General features: G+C 31.4%; 2 protein-coding genes across 2 annotated transcripts; both read right to left on the bottom strand.

The window, feature by feature from the left end:
• Nucleotides 1-3,148: 3,148 nt before the first annotated feature.
• Nucleotides 3,149-4,826, bottom strand: LOC130975178 (uncharacterized). The gene is made up of 2 exons (XM_057900004.1): nt 4,392-4,826; nt 3,149-3,730 (listed from the first exon to the last, which is right to left on the bottom strand). Exons 1-2 carry the CDS (start codon nt 4,824-4,826, stop codon nt 3,149-3,151), a joined length of 1,017 nt encoding a protein of 338 aa, XP_057755987.1.
• A 1,288-nt stretch (nt 4,827-6,114) lies between these two features.
• On the bottom strand, nt 6,115-15,053 carry LOC130942081 (protein STRICTOSIDINE SYNTHASE-LIKE 10-like). The gene is made up of 3 exons (XM_057870768.1): nt 14,714-15,053; nt 8,440-8,709; nt 6,115-7,240 (listed from the first exon to the last, which is right to left on the bottom strand). Exons 1-3 carry the CDS (start codon nt 14,995-14,997, stop codon nt 6,643-6,645), a joined length of 1,152 nt encoding a protein of 383 aa, XP_057726751.1. The 5' UTR covers nt 14,998-15,053; the 3' UTR covers nt 6,115-6,642.
• Between the last annotated feature and the right edge of the window lie 1,619 nt (nt 15,054-16,672).

Raw genomic sequence — 16,672 nt, 5'->3', positions numbered from 1 at the left:
ACTAATCCTAATAAATCTAAAATCTAATTATCTAAAACTAAAAATAATATCTTTTCCTAAAAGATAAGATTTGAATTTAAAATTGAATTAATTAACAGATCTTCAGTTGATGGTTGGGGACCACTTGATTTGTCCATTCTGCAGCTTCTAATATGTGTTTTCTGGGCTGGAAAGTGGGTCAAAACAGCCCAAAAATTCGTAACCAGCATTTTCTGAATTATTGCAGATCGCGCATGTGACGCGTCTGCGTCGTCCACGCGCTCGCGTCATTTGTGCAGATTCCAATCCACGCGTTCCCGTCAGGCACGCGATTGCGTCATTGCGATTTCTCCATTCCGCGCGGTCGCGTGAGCCATGCGTCCGCGTCGGTCTTCGCTGGTCATCTCTTTGGTTTCTTCTTTTTCTCTGCAGAAACTTCATCAAATTCCTCCGAATGCTACCTAAAATAAATAAAATTGTGCAAAACTCAAAATAGCATCCATAGTGGCTAAAATATAATTAATTCTAAATTAAACTCAACAATTTAGATGCAAATTCACTAGGAAAAGATAGACAAGATACTCACGCATCATTTATTTTAGCGGTTTTGTTTGTGGTCTTGTTGGTGGTTTATGTTAGTGATTTTGCAAGTGAATTATGTTTGTGGTTTATGCCAGTGGTTTTGCAAGTGGTTTATACTATTGGTTTTGCAAGTGGTTCATGTTAGTAGTTTTGTTAGTGGTTTTGCATGTGGTTTTTGTTAGTGGTTTATGTTAGTTTTTTCTGTTTGTGGTTTCCGTTAGTGGTATGTTGTTAGTAGTTTCTGTTAGTGGTTTTGTAAGTGGTTTTAACTATCCGGTCCATCATATGTGCAGCCCCAGCCATGCATCTCGAGCATGCGGCGGCAGCAGGACATGCGACTCGACGAGAGGTACGTTCCATACTTGCAGATGGCCGGATTATACCATCTTGCGAGACTGAACGATAGATGGTTCAAATTGGATGATCCCCTTGTCAGTGCTTTCGTCGAGCGGTGGCGTCCGGAGACGCACACATTTTACATGTCGTTCGGGGAGTGCACGATCACACTACAGGACGTGGCGTACCAGTTAGGGTTACCAGTCGACGGACGTTATGTCAGTGGTTGCTTGACGAATTTCCAGACATACATCCAGGGTGACCGTCCAGCTTGGGTGTGGTTCCAAGAGTTGCTTGGTGTGTTACCTCCTGCGAACCAAATTCAGAAGTTTGCAGTGAACTGCACCTGGTTCCAGGAGACGTTCGGAGAGTGCCCTGAGGGATCCAACGAGGAGACAGTCAGGCGCTATGCTCGTGCCTATGTCATGATGCTGTTAGGCACTCAGCTGTTTGCCGACAAGTCCGGCAATCGTATTCACCTTAGGTGGCTACCCTACGTAGCCAGGCTTGAGGAGATGGGTGGCTACAGCTGGGGGTCGGCAGCCCTCGCGTGGTTGTACCGGTGCATATGCCGAGTGGCCAACAGATATGTTGTGAAGTTAAGCCAGTCCGTTACAGTTACTTCAATCTTGGATCTTCTGGTGTTTTCCTGGGTTTAGATCTGCTGGGTATTATATGTTCAGCTGGCCCTTGGCCTCGAGGTACTGTTGTCGGACTTTTCTATTCCGTCTTAAATTATTTTATTCCATGCCCGCTTATAATGTTATACTATGTGGTAATATTTTCAATTCGTTATACCACCGATGTGACTTGCAGGTGGTCAGGTCACAATCCTTCCGCTAGCGAGAAGGGACCTCGAGTGCAGATGTGGAGGCTGAGGATAGACCTGTTATAGGCTGGGGATGTAAGTATACTAACTGCTTATTTATAATTAACTAACCTTTCATACTTCGCATCACAGTATGGCCTAACTTGTTGTTATGTATTTGCAGTTTATTTGGATGCCGTATAGCTCTCCCGACGTCCTTCAGGTTGTGCATCCGGAGGTGTTGGAGCCTCGTCGTACGGCGTTATGGCAGTGTGTGTCGGCATTGATATATTTTGCCGTCATAGAGTGGCACCAGATTGATTGGGTGCTACCGCAGTTCGGTGGAGTACAGCCCCGTCCCCAGCTCGCCCTGAACATCGATTTCTTGATGTCGAAGGACGGCATAGGTGGTGATCATTGGTTCCCATACAGTTTGCAGTTCTGGCATCTTCATTGGGAGAGTCGTGCAGATCACGTTCTCCGGTTTGATGTTATCGCAGACCCATGTCCCTCACATGACTTCTTGGATTGGTGGGGTCAGCATGGTAAGAGATTCTTGTCACCCGAGATGTACCTTGGGGATCTGAGAGCCGTGCCTATTCCGGTCGAGGCGACGCAAAGGGGTGCTGGACGAGTGCCTGAGATGGATCGTGTTGACGACGTTCCGGATAGGCGTCGGGTTGAGCGAAGAGCTCGTGACGGGACACGACGGAGCCAGCGTGAGTGGAGGTGGCTCGACCAGGTCATGGAGAAGGGTGATGCTATGGGGAGGGGTGGAGGCAGACGACGAGGGCGTGGAGACCGACACAGGGCCCGTGCTGGGGTGGACGATCACAGTGGACATGGTGACGATGACGACGATGGTGATCAGCATGGGCCTGGTGGGGGAGATGCTGAAGGCCATGTTGGTGGAGGGGCGTTAGTCTTCATCTGGTTTCCAGCTGTGCCTCAGCCTCTCTCCCCTTGCGAACAAATAGTTCTGCCAACCTTCCGTAAGTTGCCTTAAACAGCGAGCACACACGGAGATTCCTGACCTCCTTCAGGATTGAATTAACACACTCGGAGAAATTTGCTCTTGAAGGTCAGGGCAAAATTTGCTGCCACATGTCGAATACAGAATGCACGGTAGGCAGCTGGAGGTAGCCATCCTCCGTCGGGAGCCTCAAGCGCAGCCTTGATGCCGTTATGCCTATCGGATATAACCAGCAGACCCGGTTGCGGGGTCACATGCTGACGGAGGTGGGAGAGAAAGAAGGACCAGGACTCGGCATTCTCACCTTCAACCAGTGCAAATGCAACAGGCAGAATGTTGGAGTTCCTGTCCTGTGCAATCGTGACGAGCAACGTACCCCCGTACTTACCATACAGATGGGTGCCGTCAATACTCACCAAGGGGTTGCAATGATGGAATGCCTCAATACATGGTGGAAACGTCCAGAATAGTCAGTGAAAATAAGCTTGCGAGTTGTCGACCTGGCCTCCAACTCGAACAGAACTCGTCCTAAGAACTGCAACAGTATTAGGCATCGTCAACTGAACTCCTAACACCCACCTAGGGAGCTCGTTGTACGACTCATCCCAATCACCATAGATGTGGGCAACGGCCTTCTGCTTCGCCAACCAAACCCTCCTATACGTCGACCTGAACCCAAAGTGTACTGCCGTCGCATTCAGGAGCACCTTGATGCTGACGGATGCATCAACTCTAACCATTGGCATGATGAATGCCGAGATCACATGATAATCCAGACTCATGTGGTCGCTGGAGATGGACGTTGCGAGAAACGTATGCGGTCCGTTGTACCATTTGACCTCCCAAATGCCCTTGCGCTGCCGAAGACTAAGCCTAATCAACCATGTGCACCCATTCCCAAACTCCGAACACTTCCCAACATACCGGCGATAGTCAGACTCCACCACCTTGTACTGTACTCCGCATCGGATGCTGTACGTCTTCACACTTAACACAGCCTCATCTTTATCCTGAAACTGCTGACTAGGGGTGGCAAAGCAGGCCGGCCCGCCCTAACCCGCCCCGCCCCGCCTAGGTCCGCCTCATAAATGGGGGCCGACCGGCCCGCTCCGCTAACTAAAATGGGTTCAAAATGCTAGCCCGCCCCGTTTTATGGCGGATTGGCGGGTTGGCGGGCTAGCCCGATTGACTCTTTTTTTTTAAATAAAATTTATTAAAATTAACCAAAAAATAATAATTAAAAAATAAAATACAAATAAAAAATAGTCAAATTATAATATAATTTTTTACTTTTTTTTTAATTTTTAACTTCAATAAAATTGTTCAAAATAATATTTGTCAATAAAATAATCTTTATTTTAAAAAATAAGTCACATAATTTAAGCATATATACGAAATTGTAAAATAAAATAAATAAAGTTAATAACTAAAAGAAGAATAAAAAAAATGAAAAAAAGTGTTTAAAAATTCTATAATTATTAATTTTATAATAGTAACCACTCTTTTATTTAATAAAATAAATAAAATAAAAAGCTTCGGCCCGGCGAACCGCCCCGCCCTGCCCCGCCAAAATCCGCCAATTTGGGGTGCGGGTTTGGCGGGTTTTTTTAATTTGGCGGGCTCCAAATCCTAGTCCGACCCGCCTTTTTTAGCGGGTTTAGCGGATCGGTCCGGCGGGCTCGACCCGTTTTGCCACCCCTACTGCTGACCAACCTGAAACTCTGTCAAACCTGCGGACCCTTCGGCATCTCTAGCATCGAATCCAGCAGGCTCCCCAGGAATTCCCTCCTGTCTCATGGCATCCAAGTCAAAAGATGAAAAGTGCGAAGGGTACTGCTGTGTGCCAGAGCTAGAACTACCTCCCGCCCCAATTGGGTCACTTGCTCCAATATCATCGCCACTGTCATCAGCAATGATATCCGGCTCCACATCATCATCGTCTGCATCATCCAGCAATGCATCGCCCAGGCCAGCCGGTGCAGCACACTGTAAAGAGGTCGGCACAATATCCCTTATTCCAACATCGCCGCCTCCACTACAGTTTAGATCAACAGCGAACGAAGGGGAGGCGACAGGCTCGATCGGAGGTTCATTCACAGGGACGGACGAAGATGCACCAACAGGTCTGGAGCTAGAACCGGCTACCATTCCTACAGTGTGGGTATTCCGGTTTGAACCCCCGAGCTAGATACCACATCAACCAACTTCGCCAACAGCTCAGGTGTCCTAACTTCAGGAAACTACCGACGACAATGAAACTTGACCTGTAAGTCCTCATTACTCCCGATCGTGAAACAATCATACTTCACGATTTCTTGCATCACTGAGATTGGAATGCGATAGAAAAACTTCTTAACCCGTTTCACGCCTTCCAGACCAAGTTTCTGTAGTACAGAATTAACAAGGTCATCATAGCTCGTCGTAGGCCTCACAAAAATATTGAGAGGATCCTTATCGGTGAACTTCACACCATATCGTGTTTTCCTCTTAATCGATCCTCTGTGATAAACCAACACTACAAAACTCTCCTCACTAACCATTTTCTCCCTCTAATGAGATCAATTAACGTTCACACCATATTTATACACGTATGACCCTATATAATTTGAACCAGCATAATTCGAATTAAACATTGAGTAATTCGAATCAGCCAGATGCGAATTACTTGGGATTACGTGCTGGGCCGTATTTCGAATCACCCTGATTCGAATTACTATGTGTATGTAATTCGAATCAGGTTGACTCGAATTAGTGGGTGTGTGCGTGTGTGTATAGTTCGAATCACATTGATTCGAATTAGACTGATTCGAATTATATAGAAATGGCTCTTGGTTGATTCATGAACCAGTTTTTAGTTTGACGGATTTCTGTAATTTTTTGCTCCCCTTAGCTTAATATAGTTATTTGCCCAATATATTATATATGTGTTTGAAGTTTGAAAATCCAATAGTTGATTTTTTAGGAATAATTCTTTGTATAAAATATAAAATTTTATTCACGTCCACTAAAGTGGATATTAGATATTCTTGTATTAAGAAAATAGAAATTAAAATACAAAATTACTAGTATATCCTTTAATTATTTTGTTTCTTGTCAAAGAGATCCTCGTTTTACTAATATTGAGTCTATTTTAAAAAATAAAAAAATTATTTTAAAAAAATATGTATAATAAATTTGTTTACTAATATAATAATTTGATTTGATATACATATAAACCTCACGAATTTTACGTTATTTTATTTTTACTTCATATTTTACATGGTTCATAAAAAAATTACTTTGACTAAATAGAATTGTACAACTTTTTTTTCCGCCGCTAAAAAGGTTTAACACATAAATTTAACATTGACGACCAACGTAAACATCAACAGAGTAGGTAATTAAAATTTTTATATGTATTTGTCTATTGTATTTGATATCTAAAATAGTACAAAGATATAAAAATAAAAAACACAAAGGTATATCTGAAACTAAATATGTTACAAAACAATATTTTTTTACAACAAAGATAGAACTACATTTAATAAGAGAATTACAAAGTGGACCATTGCAGTCTCCAGCTTACAAATTAAAGAAGTAGAATTTTCCAACAAAACTACTTCAAACAAAATACATGAAATTCAATGGAGAAAACAAATTTATAGAAGAAAAAAAAACCTACACATTTCTACAAGACATTATCTTCATATTTCCTTGTTCTTTCACAAAATATCAGAGTGTGCTCTGTTTGTGTTTTTATTTTCAGTTTTTATTTTTAGTATTTTCTGTTATCAGAATTTAGCAAAAAATATATAGAAAATAATAAAAACAATAAAATTAAATTTTCTATTTTCACTTTCTATTTTTTCTTTTACAAAATTCTGATCAACAGAAAATACTAAAAATAAAAACAGAAAATAAAAATGCAAACCAAACTCACTCTTATAATTCTGTATTTATATCTTTTTCCGACCGTCAAACACGGTCAAAGCGGCGTAGGGTTTATGACTCCGACATAAGGTTGCACATTAGAACCCAACCACAATTTCCCACCAAATTCTTCCACTTCACTAACAGAATCAAGTTGGTCACCAAACCCTCCATCAATGACCTCAATAAGATTTCCCTCTTCATCAAATTTAATCCCCACAGGATCTTCTGATAATGGATCAACTACATTTTCTCCAATAATATTTTCATGATCTTTCACTAACCCTTGAATCTTTCCCCTTCCACTATTAAGTGCCACCCAAAACTCACCTTTCTCATTCCTCTTAATATTATCAGAGTAACGTGGAAGCGTTGCAAAATGTTGTACATAGTAGTAGTTGTTGTTATTGATATTAGTAGGGTTATTCTTATTATTTTTATTATTAATATTATTATTATTATTATTAATGTGAATCTTCAAGATCTTGAATGTGTCTGAAACAGCTAAGAGAAGGAAAGAGTTGTCCTTGCTTAGGGCAACACCATTGGGGAATGCTAAGCCATTGAGCACAACATGAACTTGTTTTGTTCTTGGATCATATTTTAACAATCTTCCAGTTGAATCATCCGTCAGTATTATTGGCAAATATGACCTTTAAAAAAAAGGAATTAATTAAAAAAAAATTTGGGATCAGCAAGTTTTAATTTTTTTTGTCATTATTTGACTAGTATAAATATTAAATTGTTTTTAACAAATAAATTTTACTAATCTATGTGTAAAATTTAAAAAATGTAGATATAAATTATATTTAATTTATATGTACAAATTATATATTTATTATATAAAATAACTGTAAATATGAATGAAAATTATTATTGATTAAGGCTTAGTTTGGTAAAACTTTTACTTTTTAAAAGTAGCTTATAAAAGTTAACTTTTAAAAGATGACTTTTTAAAAGTTGTAGCATTTATTTTTGGTAAATCAAATCAAAAATAGCTTTTAATAAACATAAGCAATATCAATTGTGTTTGGTAAAATAGCTTTTAAAATTTAAAAATGCTAAAATAGACATAAATATAAATATTAAATTTGAAAATTAGTTAACATATGAAGTTATATTAGACTTTTAAATTTTGAAAAGTACAATCCAACTTTAAAAAGCTCTATCCTACGTGCTTTCAAAAGTACCCCGATCTTTTAAAAACTGCAAACACAAGCACATGATCTTTTTTATTTACTAAATATAAAATGAAGAGTTTAAACTTTTAAAAAGCACAAGCACCTTTTCAAAAAGCTTTACCAAACTAAGTCTAAGTGTTGACAAAAATAATAATATTTGATAAACTAAGTATAACTATTCCATTTAGTAGCGGTTATAAAACTGTCACCAAAAAACCAGTGCTACCTGTTTGAATTAGTGTAGTGTACACAATTTAAAATATTATCTAGTCAAAAGTTATACACACACACATATATATATATATATATATATATATATATATATATATATATATATATATATATATATATAAATTAATATTAGTTAGTTATGTTTTCATATAAATTGGATTGATAAGAGCAATTGTGACAGTTTCTTCTAACATAAATTTTTTTACTTGAGACCAACATAGAAATGGAATGAGAAAACTATATAATTAAAATGCTAGATAATGAAAAGATACTTATCATATTTACTAACTTTGCATGTATTATTATTATCGTTATTATTATTATTTAATTTATAAAAATATGTTTATTGATACTCTAATTTATTAATAATAAAAAGGAATAAAACAATATTATGTTGGGCAATGCAAGATATAATCATATATTTAGAATAACATAATTACCTTCTTTGATATATACTGCTGCTATCTGTGAAGTACACTTCACCAGTTTGGGTGTTAATATCCAAAGCATTTGTGAACTTCAATGGAACTTTATCCGCAGAATGGACCAACTGTTTTGCCACGCCGCCGGCAGCTCCGACCACCACGAGTCCAAAGTAGGCGTCGGCGATGTACAGATCACAAGTTACAGTGTTGAATTTGAGCCCTAAAGGCCTTCCACACAACGGTTCCAAGGTTGTATTTGTCAACCCATCACATAATTTTTTGTCCCTACACAATCATGAACCATTATAACTTAATACTTTGTGACGGATTAATCGTCATTAAATATAACTACCAAGTAAAAAGTTAAATCCAACTGTTAGTTGGGTTTGATTATCAATTTTGAACAATACTACATGATTAATAAAATTTATTATTTTTTATTAATATTTAGTTAATAAATATATCTTTTTAATTTTAAAAACTAAATTTTAAATTTTAAGTTTTAATTTCTAATAATATAAAAATAAAATGTTGGTCCTTAATATTTATTTTTAAGAAATGTTTGGGAGTCAGCAATTTTGGTGTTTTGTAATCATTAATTGGTCATTAATAATGTTTTCAATGATGTGAGATTACATCTAATGATAGAAAATCACTCATTTTTGTTTTGATAGTTAAGTACTGATTAGAAAACACAAAAATTGATGACCGCTTAGACTTTTCTTTTATTTTTGGGTTTAATTATTATAATATGAGTAATAATAAGTGGACAAACCTTGTCATATGGAGGTAAAGCAATTATAAATGGCAATGTTTTTCCTATATTTGGGGACATTCAATGAAAGATTGTACAGTTGAAAACTCGAAATTAATTCGACCTATCACCTAATTTTACATTTCAGATGTCCCACACTTCTTTTATTAATCTTTTAATATTTTGAAATAATAGTTGACTTAATTATTTGAGGATCCTACAACATAGTTACAGAGAAAACGGACAAAAATAATAAATCATAGCTAGATAGGATACTGAATACTAGGGCCAGGGGCCTCTGAATTGTACATGTATATTTGGTACAATTTTATTGTCTCTCTCTTTAAAAAAAAAAATTATCTGCTCTAATTTTTTTCTCAAATAACTATATATCTAGTCAAATAAAAAAAAATTCTACCTAACCCTCTTTTAAATAAAAGAGTAAATTATTCTCTATCATAAATTTAATAGTTATTAGATAAAATAAATCATATCATAAAGATCATTAATATTAATTCTTAATTTAACATAAGTTTTGACAATCAAACTAATTAATTATAGTAAAACTATCTAAACTTCATATTTACAAAATCACATAATTTTTATATCAACTCTATTAATAACTATGAAATTTATCCTTACTCAATTAACACTTTATTTTTTTATTATTTTAAATTTGTAATTTGACCTTTTGATTTTTCTTTTGATTTGTTGTTTTTTTTTGTATTTTTTTGTATCATTAGATCTAATTAATATATGTGTGGTATAAAAAATAAAAAATTATAAAATAAGATTTTTTTAACTCTTATAATTTGCAAAAAAATTTTACAATTTTAATTAGTTTAATTAGTTGTCAAAATTCAAGTTAAATTAAGAGTTAATGTTAACCAATATGACATAATTCATTTTATCCAATAGTTATTAGATATGTCATAGATGGTAACTTATCCTTTATTTAAAAGAAGGTTAAGTAAAATTTACCAAAAATAAATAGGTCCTTAACTTTTTTATTCAAAGATACATAAGTTTTTAACTCGTTAAAAATACAAAAATGCTTCTAACTTTCTAAAATATTAGATATTTAAGTTTTTTTGTCAAAACTATATAAGAACAAATAGATTCTTCGAAATAACTTAAATATTTCGCGTTTTAAAAAGTGAGAAATATTTTTATATTTTTAATTAATTAAAAACTTGTATATTTTTGAGATAAAAAGTCAGGACTTATTTGTTATTTATAGATATCATAATTTTTTTCATTTATATATATATCCTCAATTAAATATATATAGGTAAGAGTTAAAAAAAAAAAGGAGCAAAAATATATGTAGATATATAATATAATAAGAATAATGATTTGTTAAATTCATTAAAATTTAAATAATAAAAGTTTGATTTTTCTTAAAAGATGAATATGTTAAGAACAATAAATATTTTAGTTGGATGAACATATATATCTTTTTTCTTGATACAAACCTAATACCATCTACCATTAGATAAAATCCAAGTGGAATCAAGTCAACCAACACAAAAATCAAATGTACCTCAAAATATTTCATTATCGAATAATTAAGTTTGTTCAATAAACATATATACCTCACAAAATTTCATTATCGAACAATTCTTAATTAAGAAAGTTCCAGCAATGTGAATTAAATTAAATGATTTGATATATACTTCTATTTTGTGATCACCAACCAACTCTATAAATGCTGACTTAATATAGTAACCCATCATATCCATCTTTTTTTTTTTGGTAAAACATCATATCCATCTTTATTTCCTTGTTGGGAAAATCCCTTGTTCATTGTTGTGGGGGTCAATTATATACATTATTAGCAACCCAAGTTTATTATTAATAATAATAATAATAATAATAATAATAACTATATGAAACCTAAGTGTGTTTGATTTATATTTTTATTTTTAGTATTTTCAGCTGTGAGGAATTTAAGAAAAATTGAAATATATAGTGAAAGAAAAAAAATTAGCATACATTTGATTTATATATGTTATTTTATATTTTTATTTTTAATGTTTTATGTTTTTAGAATTTAAGTAAAAAAAAAAACAATAAAATACTAAAAGTGAGAGCAGAAAGAAATACTATTTTTTTTTACAAAATCTTAAATACTGGTTTACTGAACGACATGACTTCTCAATATTAGTATGGTACGTACAAAGGTGCGTTAAATGATGATAAAATAATTAGAAATTATTTATCTTTTGACCAATAGCTTTCAGGGTCCCATCAACTAATTTAAAGGTTGATATATATAGCTGTATAATTAGTTTTTGTCCAAGAAAAATTGAGGACATATACAAACATTAAAAGGAGAAAAGATGTTTAACAAATTAAATGGGGCTCTCTCTCTCTCTCTCTCTCTTTGCTAATGTGCCATTGCGTGTAAAATTATTTTACATTAAATTAAATTTATATATATTAATTTTAATGTATTAACGATGTAAAATATTTTACACAATTGTATAACTATATTTATTTAAATAATTATTTACATAATAAATATAAAAAATAGTTATTTTTATTAATATGTTATTACGTAATTAATTATAGATGTAAAATTATTTTTCACTATATATATATATATGTATGTGTGTGTGTGAATTATCTTCCATCATGGGAATTAAGTGTATATATATATATGTGTGTGTGTGAATTATCTTCCATCATGGGGATTAAGGATTGGAAACAGATTAAAAAGCCAGGCTTGACTGATTAATTAAACCATGTTTCCTTCTTTATATTCTCATTTATTTTATGTACTTTTAAAATATAAACTCATCATTTTAAATTATACACACAATAGCCAAATTAAACAACATATATATTGAGGCACAATTTCCATGTTTTTATTTTCCACTATTTCTATGTCTCTATCCTGGAATAGAGACCAAATGGAGCCTAACTCTCCACTTCATAACATTAATTAACATTTTAATGGATCCAAATCCATAACTAAAATACAATATACACTGCATACAAAACTAGTGATGTATGTAATGGTGTGTCATTATATGAGAAATATATTACTTGTATATCATACAATATAATATTTATATACTTTAATTTCATTTACCCTTAAATATAACTTTAGTTCAATTAGGTTTAATTTGATGAGTCTTGTATTCAAACGGTAATATTAAAGAAAAAAAAAACTAAATTTATTTTATTTATTATAAAATATATTAAATAAAGGCAAAAATAATAAGTTTTCACATTTTTTAGGGCAATTTACGTAAATAAATAAAGTGGGAGAGTTATTTACGTAAATGTGCAAATCTGTTTGTTGTTACGATTTTGTGCAAAATGGATTTATATGTAAACCGTGGCAACTCACCACGGTTTCTAAACATGCATAAACCGTGGGAGGTCACCACGGATTAGGAGCAAATTTTTGTAGGAGGAAACCGTGGTAGGTCACCACGGTTTATGAAGGAAATTTGGCAAGCATAAACCGTGGGGAGTCACCACGGTTTATGAAGAAACTTGTTTGCACATAAAACCTTGTGGGTCACCACGGTTTATATGTGGTAAATAATGGCCAGAAAATCTTGTTAATTTTATGTCCAAGAAACACAAAGCTGTTTATTATAAAAATCATTATTTTTATAATAGAAAGAGTACAATAAAAAAAATCAGATAATACTAAGAAAATGATTTTTATAGTGCTTAAAAATTGATGTCTATTTACTAAAAATAAAAAATTAATATTTAATTTAAGATGATGAAATTTAATAAATTTAAAATATTTAAAATTTGTGATGTAAAATAAATTAGAAAAAAATTAGACTCTAATAATAAACACCATGAAATTTTTGGATTTTTTTCTATTATAAAATAAAAAAATATTTTTAAAAATAAATTACACTAACATTAATGTTTGGAAACTGTGTTTTTATTTTTTATTTTGAGTTTTTATGAAGTTTTCAAAATCTTAGGCGAACTTATAAAAACTACTCAAAAGTTCGTTTAAGCTTAAGGTGACCTCTCTCATTATATACATCTTTATTTTTTCATTTATAAAATAAAGATTTATTACACTATAACATATTAATGAGTATAATAAAATAATTACTTGTTAATATTGGTATATTAATATTCATTAACATGCTTATTGATTAAATCTTTTATATAGATTTAATAAATTCACATATAAGTGTATATTGATACATTAGTATTTGTTAAATTTAAAATAAAAAATATTTATTATATTTTAAGAATATTAATGAGTACTCTAAAAAATATTAATAAGTGATTATTTTATTATGTTTATTAATATTTTTTATAGTATAATAAATATTTAAATATAGTGTAAAATGAAAAATAGGGATAAACATAATGAAAAACTAATTGATAATACATGTAAAAATTTTATAGTATATATTAGTCAATAATACATAAAGAGAACGAAAAAATTTTATTATAAATATTCAATAGAAATAGATGATTTTTTTTTCTTTATAAAATGTACTATATAGTGTGTATTTATTAGGCTGCCTTTGTTTTCAACAACAAAATAGGATAAGACACTGAAAATAGGATAGGACAAGACACTGATGGATAGAGACACAAAATTTTATGTTCTTGTAATTCTGCTTGGCGATAAACTAGAACAAATTATGAAAATCTAATTTATTCTCATTTTTTTCATTAAAAAAATTTGAGATGAAAAATATAATAATAAAAAATATAATTATAAAAAATTTAACAAGAATAATAAAAAAATAAAAAATAAGTTATGTCTCTTGGACATAAAATTAACAAGGTTTTCTGGCCATTATTTACCACACATAAACCGTGGTGACCCACAAGGTTTTATGTGCAAACAAGTTTCTTCATAAACCGTGGTGACTCCCCACGGTTTATGCTTGCCAAATTTCCTTCATAAACCGTGGTGACCTACCACGGTTTCCTCCTACAAAAATTTGCTCCTAATCCGTGGTGACCTCCCACGGTTTATGCATGTTTAGAAACCGTGGTGGGTTGCCACGGTTTATATATAAATCCATTTTGCACAAAATCGTAACAACATACAGATTTGCACATTTACGTAAATAACTTTCCCACTTTATTTATTTACGTAAATTGCCCCATTTTTTAGCTAAAAATTTTTGTTTCCGAAAACTTTTCGATATTCAAACTAACACTTTATCTAGCATTATTTTATACCCGTCAAGTTGTATTTTTATTTATTATTTTATAAAACATAATAAACACAAAAAGAAAAAAAAAAACTTAATGATTGAAGAATTCAAAAAGTCATTCATTATTTTTTGAAGCAACTAAATTCAACCACATGAGAGACCAAATATATGAAAGAAATCACCAGAAAACTTACCAAATCCTCCTTATATAAAAGTATAAAACTAACACAAATTCAAAAAAAAAAATCTTTTTACGTAAAAAGACATATAAAAAATTATAACCATCAATATACTTTTTTTAACAACTTAAACTTTTAACAGAAACGATTTCATGACAATAACATCAAAAAACAACGACGAAGATACCTACCTTGTTGCGGAGGTAACCGCGAACTGAGTCCAAGATCTGTGTTCTTGCTGCCATTTGAAGATTCTTCCATCAGAAACACCAACATAAGGTCCTTTGCCATGGCAATCAAATGCAATGCTCTCAGGACCATGAACTGTTTTAGGCAGCTCAATTTGTGAACAAGAATCTCTCACTCCCCCTCTTATCAACACTGGTCCATAACCCATCACTCCTATTGATGGCAAATTATTCATCAACACAACAATTATTGTACCTTTAAGGAGGAGTAGTAGTAGTTTCTTCATTTTTTTTTTCTTGATACAAAGAAGAAAAATGTTTGTTATATATATGGTTTGTAATAATGAGCATAGCTTCATGCATGCACTATATATATATGTTATTTATATTTATATATACACTTGTCATTGGAGACTTTTCAAATGGCTAAAACCAGCATTAAGTATGATTAGTTGGTAGTTTCAACTTTTCAACAATATTTTCCACCAATTTTTAAATTAAAATGTAATAATAAGTGTGGAAAATTAGACTTATTGTTAACACATGTTTGTTTAATTTTGGTTATTATATTGCTCCAACTCATAAAAAGTGGCAGTGATGTATACTCATCATAGCCATATATTAATTAAGGTGTTTAAATTATTGGTGATGATTTGATGTTATTACACATGGTATTTTATTTTTTTAATAATAAATAATAAAAAAATCAACTTTTAATTAGCTAATATTAATTAATTTTTTTATTATAAAATTATATTTTTTTTTAGAAAATTTAGAATTTAAGATTAGAATTTAATATTGAAAAGTAATTTAAAAATTATCTAACAATAATGACTGAAAAATGTTAATTATTTAGTTAAATTCATTTTTCAATATATTTTTGTTTAAAAAATGTTGATTATTTTATTAACAATGCATGAGAAATTAAACTGCGAGTTTATTGCTTGATTAAACCACTTCCTACTTAACTTTGAAAAGTATTTGAACAAATTAAATACATCCACTAATAATTGGAGGCTGCTGATACCGAATTGAACTACCTATGACCCAATATCATTTTCCATATATTTATTACAAACTAGAATGTTATTATGAGATGAAAGGAGCTATGAATATCATTTTATTTTTTTTCTTTGTTGATTTTTATTGTGATAATAAATTATTAGATTAATTTAATTAAATTTAATTATCAAAATAAATTATGTAGCACAACCGTTTAATAATTATAGTATTCAATTTTATTTATTTGAATTTTAAAAATAACTTGTAATATTTATAGATAATATGAGTGTATATATAATAAATGAGTCGGATTTAGTTGAATATAAAAATTGTCATTTATTGATATGTACTCATTTAATTTGATTGAAATTGGATTGGATCGATTTAGGTCATCGAAAATTTATTCAAAATATCAAAATCTTAAAAAAATGTAATTTTATTCTTAATTTTTTAAGATAAATTTTTTCTACTATATATAAAATAAATTTAATTTGATGTATTATTGTTAAAATATGTGTTAAATAATGACCTTTAGAAATATGCTAGATTTTGTTTGTTTTGAGTCAAAATATGCTTGTTCTCATCTCCTCAATCTCTAACATTAGTTAGAAATTTTAAAATTATTCCCAACGTTTTATTTATCTCAAATTTGTAATATTTTTAAAAAATAATATTATCTATATAAATATTTTATTTTAATCAAATAGATCCAAACTAAATAAAAAAAATGCGTGTGTATATATATATATATCGCTGTTTCTTTTTTCCAGCATCTTTTTAATATAAAAATTTATTAACATAGGACATAAATTTTTATACATAATACGTAAATTTTTATACATAACACAAATTTATTGATATAGTATAAAAATTATATCAATTGTGATCTTTTAAAAATTTTTGAATTGGGCATAAAAAACTCGTGTTGTACATTAAAAAATTGTGCTAAATATTAAAATT

This window comes from Arachis stenosperma, chromosome 1 (assembly GCF_014773155.1).
Source record: "Arachis stenosperma cultivar V10309 chromosome 1, arast.V10309.gnm1.PFL2, whole genome shotgun sequence".
NCBI classification, from domain to species: Eukaryota; Viridiplantae; Streptophyta; class Magnoliopsida; order Fabales; family Fabaceae; genus Arachis; species Arachis stenosperma.
Note: the sequence above shows the minus strand (reverse complement) of the source record. Positions and strands in the feature narration are given on the sequence as shown.